At 44.5% G+C, this 19,821-nt stretch overlaps 1 protein-coding gene across 6 annotated transcripts in view; it reads right to left on the bottom strand.

Annotated features, from left to right (window-relative positions):
- kif21b (kinesin family member 21B) overlaps positions 1 to 19,821 on the bottom strand; it is a 64,754-nt gene that overhangs the window by 12,150 nt on the left and 32,783 nt on the right. For 3 of the 6 annotated variants that reach the window (XM_047583338.1, XM_047583339.1, XM_047583341.1), the window contains exons 11-32: positions 18,978 to 19,208; positions 17,900 to 18,014; positions 17,669 to 17,807; positions 17,289 to 17,477; positions 17,003 to 17,202; positions 16,807 to 16,914; positions 16,089 to 16,405; positions 15,161 to 15,344; positions 14,528 to 14,731; positions 14,338 to 14,439; positions 13,382 to 13,547; positions 13,116 to 13,176; positions 12,969 to 13,017; positions 11,824 to 12,068; positions 11,166 to 11,234; positions 10,941 to 11,051; positions 7,058 to 7,096; positions 4,097 to 4,233; positions 1,984 to 2,164; positions 1,581 to 1,745; positions 829 to 946; positions 564 to 734 (exon numbers count right to left, since the gene is read on the bottom strand). In XM_047583338.1, coding sequence (XP_047439294.1) covers positions 564 to 734; positions 829 to 946; positions 1,581 to 1,745; positions 1,984 to 2,164; positions 4,097 to 4,233; positions 7,058 to 7,096; positions 10,941 to 11,051; positions 11,166 to 11,234; positions 11,824 to 12,068; positions 12,969 to 13,017; positions 13,116 to 13,176; positions 13,382 to 13,547; positions 14,338 to 14,439; positions 14,528 to 14,731; positions 15,161 to 15,344; positions 16,089 to 16,405; positions 16,807 to 16,914; positions 17,003 to 17,202; positions 17,289 to 17,477; positions 17,669 to 17,807; positions 17,900 to 18,014; positions 18,978 to 19,208 — 3,301 coding nt within the window. The remainder of the gene's footprint in view (positions 1 to 563; positions 735 to 828; positions 947 to 1,580; positions 1,746 to 1,983; positions 2,165 to 4,096; positions 4,234 to 7,057; positions 7,097 to 10,940; positions 11,052 to 11,165; positions 11,235 to 11,823; positions 12,069 to 12,968; positions 13,018 to 13,115; positions 13,177 to 13,381; positions 13,548 to 14,337; positions 14,440 to 14,527; positions 14,732 to 15,160; positions 15,345 to 16,088; positions 16,406 to 16,806; positions 16,915 to 17,002; positions 17,203 to 17,288; positions 17,478 to 17,668; positions 17,808 to 17,899; positions 18,015 to 18,977; positions 19,209 to 19,821) is intronic. The other 3 variants (XM_047583340.1, XM_047583342.1, XM_047583343.1) reach the window with 1 other exon arrangement.

The following is a 19,821-nucleotide window of genomic DNA, read 5'->3' as shown; positions in this document are numbered from 1 at the left end:
GGCTTCAATATCTCAAAGCTGTTTAACAGAAACAACAGTGACCCCAAGTGAAGTAAAGTGAAGTGCTACGTCTTTTCTTTTTTGCAAAACATTTGACAAATTGCTCCTTGATTCATTTCCCGTTAAACAGTATTCCTCAACATTTAGCCACACAGAAGCAATTAATCAGATCGTTACATTTGATATTAGAATGACTTTGCTGCAGTTATCCACCCAAGTCCCACCTTAGCAATCTATGAGCACTGCATACATCATACAGAGAGCAGCCTCCTGGCGTTCAAGGTCCAGAGATCATAAATTAATAACCTCTAAGACGTACGCACGTTTCCATCTGCAGGCTCATCCCGCGTAATATCGTCCGCGGCACTGATGCACGGTCGGGGGAGGCACGTTTTAAACTTTAATGCACAAACTCTACACTCGCATGAATACGGAATCATTCCACTTCCTGTTCACTCATTCCTGCTGAGCTCATATATTATGCATAGGAAGCAAACCATACGTTTTTCGGCACGGTGAAAGGCGGATCCTCACAGAAACGCACATGAAAGCGCAACACGAACCTGGGTGAGCTCCTGCTGCTCCAGCTCCCACTTCTTGATGCCGTTGTCTCTCGAGCCGCTGAACAGCACGTCTCCCTGCACGGCCAGACACTCGATGCCGTCGTAGTGCGGAGGCTCGAAGTTATGAGCCGGACCTATGTTGCCTAGAGTTCCCTCGGCCACGTCAAACACCTGAGGGACACACAGGAAGCAGGTGATATCTTGCATCTGACACTCTGATAAGGTCTATATATATATTATATATGTGTGTGTGTGCATTTCATACCTTGACGTAATGGTCTTTGGAGCCAGTGATTACTTGGTCTTTTCCCAGCAGAGACTGTCCCACTGTCAGACACATGACTGAGCCGATGTGACCTGTCAGCTTCCCCATCGCTTGCATCCTACACACACACACACATCACACGCAGAGACACAAGAGGCATCACAAAAGGTGAAGCGAAGGTATGCGAAATTCATTACTGATTTACGAGGCGCCTGCGTCGAATGAATGAAGTCGCTTTCCGTCTCACGAGCGGAGCGAAGCTGCCGAGAGCCCGGCGACGCCACAGGCGGAGACGATACTGAAGAAATCTTTAATGCATTCATTTTTTTATTTCTGGGGGGTTCTTATGCATCATTAAATGGTTCTGAGCCCCTCAGCGTAACTGTCTAGTCCAATCTCTTAATACCTTCCCTCTAGAAGCATAAAAACCGAGGAGGAGATGCCAGAAATGGGTTCTTTGCGGGAAAGCTGCTACGCTTCGCACCACCAGTACCGGGTCTCTGCTCTGTCAGACCATAATCCACTCTCTGGTTTATTAACTTCTTATAAGTGAATCCGTGTGCATGTCTAAATGAATTTAAAGGTGCCCCAAGAAAAATATTGGTATAAATTAACCAAGAGTGTATGAGAGGAAGACTAAACTAATAAATCAGGACATTTAGACAGAAATAATAAGTGACTGAGGACATTAGCCAGCAGGGATGAAAAATAAATAAATAAATAAATAAATCGAATAATAAAGAAAAAAGTACCTGTTGAGATCCCACATGCGCACAATGTTTCCAGCCGCGGCGTAGAGCACCGATCCTGACGGGTTGAGGGCGATCTGGTTGATCTGACACTCGCCCTGAGCAAAGGTTATCGTGCGGGTGGTGGTGCCGGCACATGCATCACCCGAAACCACCTGCCCTGATGAACTGTGGGAGCAAGGAAGAGCCAGAGAGGGGGCGAGTCAGGACAAGGGAGAATGAAATCAGGGAAGCGGGCGCAGTGAGCAGCATCTTGCAGCTGTTGTTGATGTTTTATTAATTTGTCGACTTGAAGTCGCTGAACAGAAAATGTAAATCTCGAAATCAATTTCTGTCAAGTGTCCCCTCAGCTGCACTTTTATTAACGTGTTTATTTATTGTTGGCGGTCGGGCGGAGGAAACTTACGTGAGCGTGCGGACGCACTTGGCAGAGTCGCGGATGTCCCACACCTTGATGTAGGACGTGGAGACGGAGAAGAGCAGACTGGAGGACGCGCAGTATTTGACCGACACCACGTTGTTCGGGTGCCCTTTGAGGGTGGCGATCTCCTGACCCGTTACCAGGTTCCACATCTTACAGGTCCGATCTGGAGGAGGAAGGAGGACAAAGTTCAAATGCGGCGCCGTAGCTCGGTCACTCCACCATTTCAGACCAGGAAGAAATATATTATCAGCTGGTGGATGTATGAAGTTAAATGTTTACATTCATGGTTGCCTGAGGATGAACCGCACTGACTTGTTTCTCTTACATCTCTTACACAACCCTTCTGTTTTTTTGGTTTTGAGTGGAAATCGTCTCCACAGCTGTTGAACGGACTGAAGATTTAATAACTTTATGACCGTAAACAGTAGCTGATTGTTGCTGCAGTACACATTTCAAATACCTTTAAAGTAGACAGAACTCAATTTATAATAAAATATAGTTACATTTTTCACTTTCTGACCAAGGGAAGTGGAGGAAGTACGGAGCTAATGCTAGTTTAGCTTAGCTTAGCATAGCATAAAGACTGGGAAATGCACACTTTGTTCCAAAATACACTTACGCTCACTGGTCACTGTCATTTGAAAAGTAAAACAACAATATTTATTCATTGCTTTTACATTTTTTGTTTGCATTCACGTTAAACTAAAATTGGAAACATTGGGTTTCTCTGTTCTAAGGAAGGCCAAAGTCTCCCGCTGTTTATTTAACGAACACAGTAGCATCAGCCGACCCATCTCACTCTTTGAAAGAAAATACATTTACACAATATTTCGCCGTAGTTATTTTAAGGTTTCAGCTTTTTTTTTTTTTAACCTCAAAGTAAACGAGGTCTGTTTAAACGATCACACAGCTGAGATGTGCGCACGGCAGACGCAGATGGAGGCAATCAAATAAACAACAATAATTATTCCAAGCATTAGAATAACAGTGCTCCTAGATCCGGGTCACCTTGGGGACTCTTGTAAGACTAGAAAGCATTGTGGGGGAGGGATGGGACCAAAGCACATATTGACAGGCTGCTTCCTAATAAAAAAAATGTTCAGGGGTGATTTTGCAGGGGATCTGTTGGTGATGGGTGCGCACCATATAAATTATCTATCCCTACCATTATGTTTACACTAGTACTGTATTAACCACCTTCCCTGATGAATGTTGGATGTTTTCGTATCATGCCATAGATAATGTTATATTAGTATATAGAGGGTGACATCACTCGAAGCGAAGTCTCCATGGTAACGACCGCTGAGTGGCAAAAAGTGACAGAAGAACATGGAGATTAGCAGCATTGGTTTGAATCACAGGCTTTAATAGCGTCTAAGTTGTAAAATAGATTTAAAATAGATATTTAGCTACATTTATCATACATAAAATGAGCTAAAGCTAACTGAAACTGAGGCTAATCCAAACTAGTTTGTATGGATCATTGTCGAGTCCTTAATTTGATCTGATAATCAACATTTTTCCCGGGTCTCTCTGTATTTACTGATACATTTCACCATGTTTTTGCCACTCACGTCAATGCATACCCTCTATCACTATACTATTATCCCCATTTCGTTAAAAAATGCCAAATTAGCATTGTTTTATTGCAATGTTTACTGTACCGGCTTTCTCTCCTTCCTATGTTTTATTTTATTCTACTTTGAGAAGACACATTAACTCCAGACTCAAGGTGTGTCTCTTGAACAGAGAGCAGGAGGCAATCCAGCGGAGACTACTCAAGGCTGCAGCTGCATACATTATTCTCACTGTAGTTGCCGCCTTCAGGACAGATTGCTGAATTGTATATGCCACAGACGTTCTTTGGCTGACTTTTATTTTAATTTATTTATTTTCTCTTTGTATCTCAGCTTTACATGCTCCCTTCCGGTATTAATATTCACCCACACAACACAGCACATAACCTTCTGTGTTGCTCAGCGCTCCGTACCGGCTGCTTCGCCCCTGTCTTTTTTAGTGTTTAGACAGTTTGTCTGTCAGTAATAAATGTGTCAAAAGCAGAGGTGACCTTACACTCGATGCGATGTGTGTGTACCTTTAGATCCAGTGAAGAGCAGCTCGTCCGTGGCGTCCACGCACAGGACCGGCTTGGAGTGGCCCTCGGCCACGGACACACACTGCAGGGGCGCCGTCCGACCCCCTTTCACACCCCCGATGGGATTGATCACACCCCTATAGTTCACAGATACGCAGTCAGTGTCTCGGCGTCTTTGGCGTGAATCCCTGAGGATGATTTCTCTCCACATATCTACAGTGTGTGTGTGTGCGCGCTAAAAGGCACCGACTGATCACAAGCATGCACACGGACACACTGATCGTTTTTCTTTTCATTACGCAAAAACAACACAAAGTCATTCAAGTGTTTAATTCAGATAAAACTATGCACACACACACACACACACAGCAATCCAGACCAATGCTGATTTACATTCATTATCTGGATGCTTACTGTGACCATGAGCGCAACTGCCATTTCCTAATCTCGTGTCTTTTTCAATTTGGGAGGTGTGTTGCCCAAAATATGAACATTAACACATTTGTGTCCTCCACAATATCAGTAATACAATCATCATCCCACTTTCCCGTTGGTTCGGACCTCCTTTTGTATTGTGGAGTAGCCCAATTAGGACACTACAAAGGTCAGAGCTGATTTTCTCTTCCACATGATTTCTCTTTCCACACACACACACATCACACACACAGCTTCTTCTATTGTATTTGCACTCAATCTCTCTGGTTGGACCTCTACCCTCCCTCCTCCCTCCTCCCTCCTCCTCCCCCCTCCCCCCACTCCATCCTCCCCAATCTACGGCCCCACTGCCAGGCCGGGTTGCCTCGAGAGCAGTCAGCAGAGTGAGGCCGAGCGCGGAGAGCGGAGAGGGGAGAGGGGAGAGGGGAGTGGGGCGAGGGTGGGAAAATTGGTCCCTAGCGGGCTTCACGAGTGGTGGTTACTGTGTACGTGAGAGTACATGCGCTTCAGAGAGTGTGAGAGACAGAAGATGCGAGGGGAGGAAGGGAAAGAAAACCACGACTGCGCACAAAACTCAAAAGATTTGTATTTGCAAAGAGTGGGCAAAAAACGCTGAGGGGTGTGCGTGAAACTTGTCAAATATGTCAACATGCTTCTCTTCTGTGCCCTCGTGTAAATAAGCTGATGCGCAAGCGTGAAGACACACACACACAAAAAAAAAACTGCACACATCAAACCAAAAATTAAACACTTAACCACACTCTCTCTATGCATAATTTATTCACAGTGCATAAAAAAAGGCCAACTAAAATCCCCAGCTAGTGGAAAATGCCGCATGCACGTTTGCCAGCTTTCACAAAACAAACACAGAATAAGCTCAAAACAAGTGGTGACAACAGCCGCAGCCGGGGGGGAAGACCGACTCCACAGCAGCCCTGGAACTCAAAAGTAAAAACCCCCGGCGTCCTGAGATGTCGCCCTCGAACACATGCAGGAGCGGACTCTTAGCAGCCCCGTGCCTCCCATAGAAAAGTAAGTGGAGGTATGCAACAAGCTGATAACACAGTCAGATCGCTAGGTTTTTTTTTGCAGGGCTGCACCCAGACTGTGGTGACAGGTGCACACAGCATCGAAGGAGATGAGGGAAAAAAAAAATGTGGAAAAAACTGAATTTGGGGGACGCGGAATTTATTGAAATGAACCTCATCACTTTTAAGGCTGCAACCTCAATTGTGTTTGATTAAAATGGAAATTTATTCAGCACTTAAAGTAAAGCAAAACCTGTAGCAAGTGGTGGAAAGGAAAAAAAAATCTATTTATCTTGTCTTATCCCTATTAACACTAATCAAGCTTACTTAAAAATAATGAAGCTAAATGAATCATTCATTTACATTATACTTTTATATTTAATAGAGAACCTTTGTACGTATAACCCACTTAACCAAGCTAACATGTTTACCTGCCGCTACACTGCGTTGGGAATACTTCCTATTCAGTCCTTCTCCTTTGGGACGTATACATTCATACAGCGCTGCTTAATGCTTAACGCTGCAAGAACGCTCCAAATGGCAGAAACGGTTCCAATCATATCAGCGTCTGTGGACGATATCGTAGTGCGCCGTGTTATGCACTATGTAAGAGCTGCTAATGGATGTTGCGAGGCCAGGGCCTAAGAGACCATCACTAATGAAAACATTGAGGGATGTCGGCGTGTGCTCTCTGCAGCACACAGAAAAACAGACTGAAGGGCCTTGGTGAGGACTCCTATTTGTGTGTGTGTGTGTCTGTGAGAGAGAGAGAGTGAAGAAATTAACCTTGGTGGATTACTATCGAACCAAGAAATAACTGGGCGTTTTTTAGAAATACGCTTTTTCCGCTTTAACTCAACATGAAGCTGCAGATGGCAGGTGCTCGGCCTGGCTTTGCATGAAGACGGGAGACAAAGGAAAGTTCCATTTACACATTATTAACGCATTAGCCAGTTCATTGCCAGGTACACTTGTGAAAACCAATGCATTCTAATACAGCGCTGCTCTGCTAAGTCTTAGCTTGGTGAAGGTTTATGGTGTTTAGCCTTAGTTTGAAATAACAGTGAGAGCTGTGGATTCAACTGCCTTTTCATTTTGTGGTTTGTTGTTGGTTTATTGAAAAGTATTTTGTTGTACGGACACATTTCTCTAAATCTAATTCTTTTTATAGAGCGACTGACCGGTGAACTTGGCGATCGGTCATGTTTTCCTGTTTTTCCACAGCCTGACAAAAAGTGGTTCGGTTCATTCAGGTCTTGCTTTGTGATCGCACAGAAACACAACATCACAGAAACAGAAACTTAGTGAAGCCTCGTTGTGGTTAATGAAAATAAAAAAACATGCACCACAGCCACCCCGCCCATGGAGGAATAAAAAAAAAAAAGGAGGAGGTGGAGAGGCCAGGTGAGGCACCGATTACTGGCGGACAGACGGGACGACACCAAGTGAGTTGACAGGCAAATGGGAGAACAGAGAGCGACAGACACGGTTCCTCTACCTGAGCACCTCGGAGAGCGAGGAGTCGCTGTCATCCGACCTGGAGGCAGAAGAGGAGCAAGGAGAGGGAGGGGCAGGGTGGGAAGAGGAAAGGGTTAACCACGCTAAGAAAAGACAGAAGGGTTACTGGAAAAAGGGTTAAAAAGGGAAAAGTGACTGGGGGGAGGAGGGGTTTTAGACACATAAAGCGAAACTGGCAGGAAAGCTCGGTCAAGAATGAAGCCTGTTCAATGATTATCAGGCGGTTTCTAATAAAAGATAATCACTGTGCAGGCTGTATTCTTAGACATGTAATGCTCTATTGCAGGTAAACCTTCTCTATTGATCTCAGGGCTGTCATTAAGAAGTGAGAATTAAGACAAATTGCTTAATATTTGGAGAAATACTTATATTCAGGAAGATTTGAAATGAGGAAACTGACTTTCCTGACTAAGTTTAGAATAAAATGACAACCAGTGTGCTATTAGCTTAGCTTAGCTTAACCTCCGGAGACCCCACGTCCTCATATGGGGACATTAAGTTTTAGGTTTTATTGCAACTTATTTCTACTTCATTTAAACCTGTTGTCCTCGTTAGTGGACACTTTAGTCTGCCCTCTAGTGGTAGCAAAGAGTCAATACACTAGTCAGTAAAAACACGATAGCGGGCATTTCATATACAGACGATCACAGGACAAAAGAGGACAAGGAACAAAACTTCATCAATCTACAGTTAAAACTTATTGATTTATGCTTTTTAATGTTTCTAGTTTGATATGACCCGTAAATTTAGCAACTTTTATGAGCTACAACCTCGCTAATTAGCAAGTACTCGTTTGCGGACGTTGGGACTTCATTGTTCTGGTTTGGCTCAGCCATGTTCAGGAATTAAAATAAACAGTTTTATATTTTGTCACGCATTGGGTGACTTTATTATAATATAATTAATTAAATAATCCCATTGTCCACATATTAGGACATTGTTTTTGATGATGCTTAGTATTTTTTATAAAAGCTGGAAACAGTGGGACCAGTGTGACTCACTAGCGAGTTCACAAGTTAACGCTACATAAACGCTGCCCTCCAGTGGTATTGACAGACTCACAGCGTTCTGAGTTCACCAGTGTTACTGATGTTGAAATTATAATTTAGTCAAACAAAGTTTTCTTGATAATTTTATACGCCTGTGAAAAAGGGTTGACATTCACAATAGCCCCATTTATGCAACTATCTGCATCTGGAAGTCAACAAGCTCATTAGAAGCTAACACAAACCTGCTAACCTACACCTCTACATAACGTCTTCTTAATCCATACAAAAAATGTAGAGGACTGTGTATTTCTATCTTTAATACAATTAGTTTTTAACCTAATCAAATATAACATATGCCTTAATAAACTTTAGAGGTGCCGGTAGGTAGATTTGATGCGTTTTGACATGTCATGCTAATTTAAGCTACTGGTTGTTGCTTGATATTTATAGTGCAGTCATGAGATGCATTTCCCCAAATGTCAAACTATCTGTTTGACCAAAGCAGAAACTGAAAGCCCCTGAGAAAGAAAGTAGTACAAGTACTCAAGGAGGAGGCACTAAGGCCCGAGTAGCCATGAACAAAGGTCACAAAAGTGAATGTACACTCTTCCATCCTCTGTGTATGGCTACGATGTCAGTGCACCCTCCTGAATATATTCTACCCTCCTATACATAAGGAATTAGTACAGAAAAGGCATCAGGGATGGCAAACAGGGTTAACAGAAGGGAAAATCCAGCTGACTGGAGAAGAGACGGGGAAACGAATCCAAGCCACATCCATACCCCCGCCATAGCACAAAGTGGAAATGCTGCACGCCGGCAAGAGTGCAATAAAGCCGGTATTATATTGTAAATATTTTATAGCCTCGGGATGGTCACCACAAGGGCCAGCGCTTCAATCAGAGGATGAAATAAAATGCTGCGGACATGTCTGGAGGGAACAACAGCGTTGAAAGGTGATGGCGACTCTTCCATTTGTTGGTATTTACCACCAGCCATGGTAGCCATTAGCATAGCGCTGTCAATGACTCTCAACACAAAATCCTTTTAAAATTCATTGATTTTTTTTGGCGGATGCAAATGTAAAAGGGAATTTTTAAAAGCGGATGCGGGATTCAAAGCTTTTTTTTTTTTTTTTTTCAGTCCAGGAAAACATTGTTTTAAATTCCTCTTCCTCATTTGTGTTTCAAATCCGTGGCAAAAAGCTTGATCCCAGTCTCATATTCAACCGCTCTACTCAGACATGAATGAGTCACACAACTGAAGTGGAATATACTCGGGTCACAATAAAAAAAAAAAAAGCGTCAACTTTGTGCATTTTAATAAGTTTGTGAACGAAGTTGTACTGACTGCATAGCAGGGAAATTCTCAAAAGATAAACCCAGTTACAAGGAATCATGCACCCATGTTATACTTGGTTTGTGTTTATTTTCTCATAAATTAGCAACATTTAGCAGTGAATGTATGGTTGTGATGATGGATCAAGTGTCAGGGTTAAGTCAGCGTGACTTTGGACAGGATAATTAAATCAAATCAAATGAAAAATATGGTGCAAATGATGAATCCCTTCGGAAACAAAACATTAACACCGCACACTGCTTCCCGAGACGGAGCGCACAAACACAGCCTGCGACAACAGATGAGAAGAAAAGACCCCATACCGTTTCACGCCCCGCATCACGCTCTATAGGAATCCTCTTCCCGGGGACCCTAAACAAAAAAATATCCTCCCACACCGCGTTCAATTAAAACGGCTACCGATGACAACAGCCACGCGGTCCAGATAATGAGGACCCACAGGCTCCGACACACACACCCACAACACATGCATTAAATATTAAAACCCACACCGCGCGCTCGCACAGCGACAGCACCCTAACTCATTTTATACAACAGCCTCGGCAACAATTAGGCAAAATAAATCTGGATTCATAAAAGATGACGAAACAAACAACTTCACAGTCTGACTGAACTTAACTGCTGACATTTGTCAGAGCAGAAAGTTGAAATTGATTGCGAGCAGGAAGGGAAAAAAAAAAAGGCCGGTCGCTCCTTTCAGACGTGGCTCCTTTTTCCGCCGACATTAATATGCGCCTCGTATCCGCATTATCCCTCAACCTGATGTAGCAAGATTACACAATGACACGCTGATTCATTCTCATACCTTTATGTATGCAAATAGGATGAAGAAACAGCAGAAACAGACCCGGTTTTACGCCACAACAAACGGCAGGCTCCAAAATTACCATGCATTTAAATGAAATCCTGTCCGACAAAGTGTCAGCAAACCTGAATATCATGAGATAAGATTAATTACACGGATATTTATATTAGGTTATGGGAGATTGTACCTGCTGATAACTCGTTCTTCTGACCAAATTTAGATAATATTGTCATTCACAACGCGTCATCTATAAATAACTGAATAACAAACCGAAACAACATCACGGTTGTTTCCCTGCCCTCGCAACACGTGTCAACAGAGGGGTGCTGCCATTCAAGCAGAATGATTTGTTTCCTAGAAGTTTTTATGCAGTGATAATGCGAACTAATGCAGGTCTGAACAGCTTGCGGGATCTCATCAACATTAACGCCAGAGGAAAATTCTTTGCGTCCGTGGATAAGCAGCTGGAATACGACGCTCTTAAAAGGCTCTTAAACCACCGGACAAAAAAAACACTTTTGTCTCAAAAGGCCTGACCTTCAGCGTGTCTGCAGGAGCAGTGGAGACTGTAAACCATGGAGGAGGAGGAAAAGAAAAGAGGAGAATGGTTCAAAGTGCGGCTGAATTGATCGGATGAGAAAGTGGAGACAAAAGGACGCAGGCAGTGGGTTTGTGAGTGTGTGTGTGTGTGTCTGTGGGAAAGCACTCACTTGTCCAGGGCCGAACCTTGGGCTTGGTTGCTGGTGAGCCGTGAGAAGACGTTGCGATCGTTCCTCGTCCTCAGGGGAGGGGAGGACGGGGGAGTGTAGCCGTCAGTCGGCCTGATGAGGAGGAGGAAGAGGGTGAAGGTCGGGGTTGAAGAAGGACGAGAGTGGAATCAAACACGTTCAAACGAGCCGTTTTTTTTTTAAAATACACTGAGTTTGAGGATGTACCTGTATGCGCGGTCGTAAGATTTCCTTCGTGTGATGGGGGACGTGTCGTAACCTCTAGACTGCCTGGGACTGACGCACACACACACATGAACAAACACAAGCAAACTAAGCAGAGGAAAGGCCACAGGTGATGACAGACGCCTACGTTAACTGCCACTAATGAGCAGAAAGCATTTCTATCAAACCCCACAGAGCTGAGCCATTCATCCCAGAGAGGACTGATGCATATTTAATTGACCCTTGCGTGTGGGTTGCAGCAGAAAATAGACACTCTATAGGCAATAAACTACAAGATTTGTGTCAAAATATTGACGGTTAATGGCACATTAAAATGCCATTTAAAAAAAAAAAATACATTGAATGAGCGGAGCGCTACAGGAGGTGATTCAAGTGTGCAAAAATGGGTTACTATTTAGCTGAAAATAATACCAACTTCAGCTAATGATAGTGAGCGAAAAGTGGCGAAGAAACAGCTCCATTAGCCGTCTAAATGTAGCGGGTAAGCGCACGGAGCGGTTATTTAAAAGTTTGCTAATGGAGCTTAAAGTAATTAGATAATGGTTGTGATGTTGATGGGGGGGGGGGGCTGAAATACACGGGCCGAGCCTCCCATCCATCATTCCCCGACCTCGGTGGCAACTATTTGTCCGTGACTCACAAGGTGTGTCCTCTGACGGGCAGGCTGATGGTGCGGGACGCCCGGTCTCGGTGGTAGGGGTCTCGCAGGACCAGGCTGAGCCCCAGGCTCCCTGGAACGAGGCTCAGGCCGTCCTCCTGGATGTCCGTGAGCGAGGCCAGGGACTTGGTGATGTGCTGGGGCTTGCTGCCGGACGAGGGGTCCAGGAGGGGGCCGAGGTACTCGGCCGACACCGCCTTCATCTGAGCCGACAGACGGGGCTCCGTCTGGGCGGAAAAACGTGAATCATAGAGAAATGTGAGTAAGAAGGAGGGCAGTAGGACAGGCTAAAACTGTGAGGAAAAATAAACAGTGAATTTAATTAAGACGCAAGAGATAATTAAGACAGGGCCTGGAAACATGATTCAGCAGGGAGACGCGCAAAGAGAATATGAAAGGAGTAAAACAAACAAGCCGGAAGCCATTCTGGGGTTGAACAAAGGCTGGGTACAGAAAAAAATAATAATATTATTCAAACTAAAAAATAGCAAGCATTAAAAAAATGATAACAAGGAGTGGAGCTAAATCCTTGGTTCATCCACCACTGAGCCTGGGAAGAAGGACACTGATTAAGTGTTTGCTCATACTGCCACCTTGTGGTGGCAAATAAGAATAATAGTTACGTTCTTCAACGTTTTTCAGGGCAAGGACCCAAACTGATGGAGAGATTAAGTAGGGACCCCCTACCTACTATATATGTCCTACATTAAACTCAACCTGGTGCTATTTTCCCCAATTCATCATTATTCATCATTAAGCTATTTAAATAATGGTTCAAAAAACAGGTTCAAATATTAATTTCCTTATTTCAAACATGTGCAGCAGTAGGGCGGCCGTGCAACTGCCGTAAACATAAACATACCCAACTGGTGTATTAACAGATAAAGAAAATAATTGAAAAATTTAAGTTTTTACTTTAAACATAGCTAAAAGTAGTAGGGACGATGAATCACCAAGTCATTTTGGCCTCAGTAGTTGGTTGATGTGAGCGAGTTGCACTGTTATCTTCTCATCTGCTCACCCCCCTTTGAACTACTACTGCATTGTATGTCACTGTACAGACATGAGAACTCGCAGCGTCATAGTCCTGAGATCAAACAGCACAAGACAACAGAAAGCAGCCGTACCTTAATTCTGAAATCATCCTGGCTGTTGGATTCTTTCATCTGAGAGACGCTGGAGGAAGGCAGAGAGGGAGAGATGGGTGAATGTGGCTACGTGCACAGAGTTTTCTTATTTATTGCCTTTTTTGTGTATTGAGGGTGCAGCCTCACCTGCTGTCAGAGGCTTGGCTGAACTCAGACGGTTCCTCATCTGTGCTGGCGTAACCGTTTTCTGGAAGCACAGAAAATACACAACTTCAATCCCGGCTGTTATGTTCCCATACACGAAAATAACGTGGCACGAACCATGTTAGGAGACACGTAACATGAAAACTGGAAGAGAACAGGGAGTAGGAGTAATAAAAAGATGAAGAATGCATGAATGTTCTTGTTTCTGTTTTCCTTCATCTCACTCAGACACACGGATCCTCCCTCACCCTGCTGCACATTGTGGATCAGAGCCTGGAGCTCAGGGATGCACTCGGCCTTTTCTCGCAGGGCGTCAAGGATGATGTGGTTGTGGGACGAGCCGATCACATCCGTCTGCCTCAGCTGGCCCTCGAGCAGTCGGATCTGAGCCTCCTTCTGGGCCACCTGTAAATTCTGCACACACAAAGAAAGATGATTACAAAGAGGGTAAAGTAATAATAACATTTACTCACAGAGGAAATGAGGCTGCCTTGTAAATGTAGTGTTTATCAGTTTATGGAGTGTGCTCATTCATCTTGTGCGTCAAAGAAACACATCCCTGGAAACATCTTGCAATATGAAGAGACACCACTAGATGTCAGTTTAACTCTAACAAGGGAAAAATTACAAGGGAAATGATTGACGTGCACCTTGATTTCTAAAACGCCCAACACCGCCTTACAAAATGTTAGCCTCATGCTAGCCTCATGCTAGCTACTTATCTAGTATCTAGACTAAAGGCTTAGAAAAATAGCAGCTACCATCATATATACTGTGAAACCCATGTGTGCATGTAATTTATGTCCATGTAGATAGACTTAGTAGATAGATTTAATTGACATAACTTTGCCTCAGTTACTACTAAGTTGGTATAGTTAGCGTGCTAATGTTTTAATGATAATACTAAATAACAGTAAGACTAGTTTAATTTTCACTATTTCTGAGTATTTATCATTTTCAAACTTTTAACGGTGATGGATGAACACGGAGACTGAGGAGAAGATAAACACAGCTCCATGACTGATGAGGTGACTGGGCCACAAACCATTTTACAGGCTCATTTAAGATATTTAAAGTAAGTAGACGCTGGAATATTTACTGTAAGTTAGGGCCTTTTACATATTGAACGACTTTAATAACATAGCACAGAGTTGGCCAGACTCTCTGTAATATACGGCTCTGGCATCCACGCCTTAGAACTCACCTTGTCTATGGAAGCCTTCAGGAAGTGGTCCAGCAGGTGGCGCGCTTCAGCCAGGGAGCAGGAACTGATCACCACTGAGGTGTCCACCGAGTCCAGCTCATCCTGCAGAAAAAGACAAAACCAGGGGTCACTGGAAGCGTCCTGTATATACTTCACAAAGCCATGCAGCGTGCACGTTTATGCTTCTTACCTTGGTCTCCTCTATCTGCACGATGGTGGCCTGGCAGTCAGACAGGCTGTCGTTGATGTAGTCTATATTGGCGTTCAGCACCTCGATGTCTTCGTTAATTTCCTGAAGGAGGCGGTCCTCAGCCTCCGGTCCCTCCCCGTCCGCCATCAGCACCTCTCTCTTATGCGACAGCGCTTCCTGCTGGGCCGTCAGCTCCTCTCGCTTCTGACTCGCACAACAACAGAACGTCAGAGAAACACGCTCACGAAAAATAATGACTTGAAAGCATCACATTACATTTTAATTTTCATTCATTAGCAATTTTTATCCGCCACGCAAACTTAACAGCTACATTTTGACGTGCATGCTCAGACTGCGCGTGCAAATGTTCTCTTCTTTTTTTAAAAAAAAAACAGAACTGACGACGCTTGTTCCCATGTGGTAATATTCCTACATCTGTGAGCAAAGGAGGAAGGAAGAACCTAACCATCGGTTTCAATGTGAAATGAAGTGAAATTAATAAGCTGCTGGTGTAATTCCAGAAAGTACAACAGTCACTGGGTTTCCCAAAATTAATTTTTAATCACCGCTGTGCGCATGCTTCGGTTAACAGCGTTACGCATTTATCCCACAGCTCAGTGTCACCGTTCCCACCTTGATGAGACGATTCATGTCAGCCTCCACGTTAAAGATGGTCATCCTCTGCATGACGATGTCCATGATGCGGCGCTCCAGGGTTTGCCACTTCTGACGGGCTGACTTGGAGAAACTGCTGGCTCGGCCTGCGGCTCCAACGCTGCCCAGGCCCGCTGGCTTACGCTGCAACTTCTTCCTCCCGCTGCGTAAAGACAATGAAAATGGAGAGGATGAGAAGGGAAACTTGTTATATATAAAAAAAAATGTCACTTTTTAAGTCAAACCAAGCAGAAACAAATGTTTTAGTGCCAAAAAAACTTGGAATTAGTATTTCCACTTACGGTTAGTAAATCCTTAAACATCATAAATGATTTTGTACAACGTAGTTCTCTTTGTTTAGGAACACGTATCAAATGTATTAAGTTGGAGATCAGCAAAAAAATACTCTAGCTAATTGCTTTATTGATTCACTGAGTGAACAGTGAACGCAGCACGTAGCAGCGTCAATTGATTAAAAAAAAATTACTGATACAAATAATTTTTTATTATTACTTTTTAAAATTAAAACACCACACACAATCTTAAACAACTATATTCTATCTTTCTCGAATATAGATCTAGTTCAAATAAAATGCATTATATAGAATGTCTGAGCGAGCGCATCTTAATTCAAGGTCAGAAACTAATCTTCAGATTAGTCTCCAGAAATTTGTCACAGTTAATAGTTATTTTTAATTTAATCTCATTTTATTTTATCTTTCTTGTGGTTTTTATGAGTGTTTACTCTTATGTGCAATGAAGCTACTGCGACAAAGTCATTTCCCTCGTGGATCATTAAAGTCTGTCTAAGCCTAAACCTAAACCTTAACCTAAGCCTAAACCTAAACCTAAGCCTGAGCCTGAGCCTGAGCCTAAGCCTGAGCCAAAGTCTAAATCTAAGACTCACCCAATGACCCGCGTGCCGTCCAGGCTCCCCTCGCTCTCTCCCAGGTACCCGTACACGCTGTTCTTATTGTTCCACTGCCGCACCAACCCGCTGACGGTCCTCGCCGTCTCGGGCTCGGAGCTGCTCGCCGTGGTGCTCGCCGACAGCTCGGCCCCCGAGTCCGTGACGGGGGCGGCCTGGTTCCAGCGGGCCACGCGTCCGGCCACGCGATCGGACATGGGCTTGGCCAGGCGCCGCAGGGCCGTCACCTCCTGGGTCTTCCTGCGCAGCACCAGCTCCTGCTGCCGCTTCTGAGACTCCAGCGCTCGTATCTGATACTGACGGCCGGAGGAGGGGGACAACAATACTTTAACACTTTTTACCATTACACTTCAAAGATTCCAGAGGTGAATGCAATTACTTTTCATTCAAAGGATTAAAAAGTGTTGATCATTAAGGGGTTTTTAAGACTGAACACCTAAATAAAAGGATTATGAATGAAAAAGTTTTCGTGATTAACAATAAATCGTTTCCTCCAGGGGAAACTAACCCCAAACCACAGAAGAACTAAGATACATGATACAAAAGACGGGATTTAAGAGGTCTCAGGCCTGAGTGTGCATTTATATACATGTAAGCACTTAAAATAATTAACACGAATAGAGCAGCTCATGCGTATCTCCCATTTTTAGCATTACACACGTATATTAGCAGCACTTGTTCACAGATTCTTTCTGACCTCCTGTCGTCGCTGCTCCTTCTTGAGCTGAGCGATCTCACGGTTCCTCTTTGCCTCCACCATCCTCCTCCTCTGCTGCTCCTCCTTCATCTGCTTCATCAGCGTCACCTGACAAGAGCGGAGAAACAACTCGATCGTACGCTTGCTGTTTCGCTTTTGCTTCCTCTCCCCTCCTCTCCTCCACCCCCTCACTTACCTTGGCTTTCTTCATGTCGTTGACCTCGGCCTGCAGTTTCTTCAGCTCCCGTTCGTACCTGCCCTGGTTCTTGAGGAGGCGCGCGTGCTCCTTCTGCGCCGCCTGCAGCTTGAGCAGGTCGCGGTTCATCTCCTTGAGGCGCTTCTCGTACTCCTGCTTGATCCTGTTGGCCTTCTCCTCCGTGTAGTTCTCCATAGACACTGCGAACAGAGCGTAGCTGTTAATTAGCTGTTGTCGGGATGCTTCACCTTAGGTGACGCCTAATAGCCGAGTGAAAGGAACTGACTGAGGTTCTGCAGCACGCGGTCTCTCTCCAGCTGTGTGTCTCTGATCTTGTTCTGAAGCAGGATGAGCTTCTCCTCGTACTGCAGCTTCAGCATCAGCAGCCTCCGCTGGCTGTTCTCCAGCTCGTCTATCAGCTTCTGCTTGATCTCGATCTCGCAGGTCAGGTCTGCCAGGTCGGCTTGGAAATTGGCTGCAAGTGGTGGGATTTATGTTTTATTGACAAAATAAGAGTACGCATGTCCATACACCTTTATTTCTAAACCCATTAATGTGCATGTGTTAATGTGGGAACAGTCAAAGCAGGATGATGGTCTGTCCTCTGACGCTAAAAACAGTGGACCAAAAGGGGAGCGTTATGGCTGTCAGGAAGCAGCCACGCACCTTTTTCATCCGAGTCCGAGTCCGAATCCACCAGGCTCTCGTCGCTGTCGAACTCGTCCTCCTCCTCCCTGCCCTCCTCCTCGTCCTCCCCCTCGTCGTCCTCGCAGCCGCTCTCCTCCTGCAGCGGAGACATGATGTCCTAAACGCACAGGGAAAAAAAACACGTGAGTCGCGCTTTGCTCCGTCCCGTTGAAACGCCTGACGACGACCCGCGCGCCCCGCGCCCCTCACCTCGGCGTAGTTGTCGTCCGAGTCGATCTCGCCGTTCTGGCCGTTTTGGCCGCTCTCCCCGTTCTCGTGGGTGTGAAGCTTCACTCGTTTCTTCAGACCTTTCTCCAGCTCTGGGCTGCAGGGACGAGAAAAGAAAGCACGAACCAGCTGACACTTTGAATAAAGTTAAAAAAATTTAATAAAATCAACCAGTTAACCTATTCTAATAAATGGTAAAGTATGTATAGGTGTTATGCCATATTCACACTACAAGTGGAAAAGTTAGATGTATGCTCTTTCTAATTACATATTTTCAGTCTTTAACAGTTTAATGACAAACTATGACTTTGCTAACTTGCAAGATTCTACTTTGAAGTTTACTGATTTATAGCCAATATGTGAAATTCATGCCGCAATTCAAATCTCTGCTCACTTTATGCTAGTGACAAGCAAAAATCCGCCAAATGCCAAGTGATGTCCTTATGGCAAAATCAGCCCTCTGAAGTAGTCATTAGTGTTCTTCAGTCATCTTGCCCTTTCAGCTCTTCAGTTTTATTACCGGTTTTATTTCCCCCTTTGCTCCTTCTCTCACAGTCCACGCCTCCCTTCCCATTCTCCAAATTCCCGTCCCCCCCTCCATCGCTCTCTGAGCCATTAGACCTCAATTAGCCTGTTAGGCGGCGCACTCCTCTCTCTCTCATGACCCAATGGCCGACTGACTTAGACCTTTTTGCGTCCAAGCCAGCATTACTACTCAACATTGGCGGCGTCCCAGTTCTTTTTGGGAGCCAGCTGCCCCGAAGCCCTAATTGACTGTGGCTCTTAAAGAGCGCGGTAATGAGGAAGGGGAGAGTACCGCGTGTGGACAGGAACTAGAATCTATAAGTCATGCTGCTTCAGCTTTTAAAACGAGCACAGATTCATAGACAGAGGCTTTAAAGGAAGCAATTAGGAGAGATATTTGCATAAGGCTGAGCACAGCGTCTGTGGATTTCACATGCTCAGTGACTCTGCTGGTCCTCATTTATGTTAGTATCTTAAATAAAATAGTTTTTTTTTTTATTTTTTGCACCGGGGTAGGAAAAGTTTGCGTCCTCACCTCAGCCTCCGCTGCCTCCTCTCTTTCTTCTTCAGCCTCTCGATGTCGAGCTTGGCCCGGCGGAGCACGTCCGTCATCTCTGCCTCCATGGACATGGGCGCGGGAGAGGAGCCCGGCGGGTGGCCGGGGGCGGGGCTCAGGTTGGAGGCGGGGAACGGCGAGCGGGAGGAGAGCCGGGTCGCCTGCCGCCGCAGAGACTCATTCATGGCCTCGCTCTCAAGGAGTTTGGTTCTGAAGGAGGAGGAGATGGACAGGAGGGGACGTAAAGTGCTTGAGTTTGAGATTCAAAGTGATTGATGACAATGAAATTAAAGCTCAGGACGCAAAATCTTTGGTTGATTACACATTTTTATATATATATATAGTTTTGAATTTTCCCCACAATTTAAATTTCTTTAAATACACATTAACATGAATCCAACATATTTTGGTAAAGGGATAAATGGAGGCAGAAGACATTATCTATCAATCAGCACTTCACTCATTCCCCACACTAGTGGAGACCTGTCAATCTAAGCCTCCTGTACACAATAGGCCCCGCCCCTGTGGCTGCTGAGCCAATCACAAGGCTGAATATTACAGTGCCCAGGTAATTAAATACACAAGTGTTACCATCAAAATACATAATATGTAAAGGAGCAAATTCTATCTACTAATTAGCAGTAGTAATATTTTAGAATAATATGTATAGATTTTTTTTAATTATAATCTAAATCTAAAGCTTTAGAACAAATGTAGTGGAGGAGAAAGTACCATTATACGCCTCCATAAAATCCTGGAGTGTAGTAGAACGTGTAGTATCATTGCATGGGAAAACTGAAGTGAAGTAAAAGTGCTGCTAAAT

Source organism: Mugil cephalus, chromosome 4, assembly GCF_022458985.1.
Source record: "Mugil cephalus isolate CIBA_MC_2020 chromosome 4, CIBA_Mcephalus_1.1, whole genome shotgun sequence".
In the NCBI taxonomy this organism is placed as follows: Eukaryota; Metazoa; Chordata; class Actinopteri; order Mugiliformes; family Mugilidae; genus Mugil; species Mugil cephalus.
This window is presented reverse-complemented; position numbering and strand designations above follow the sequence as displayed.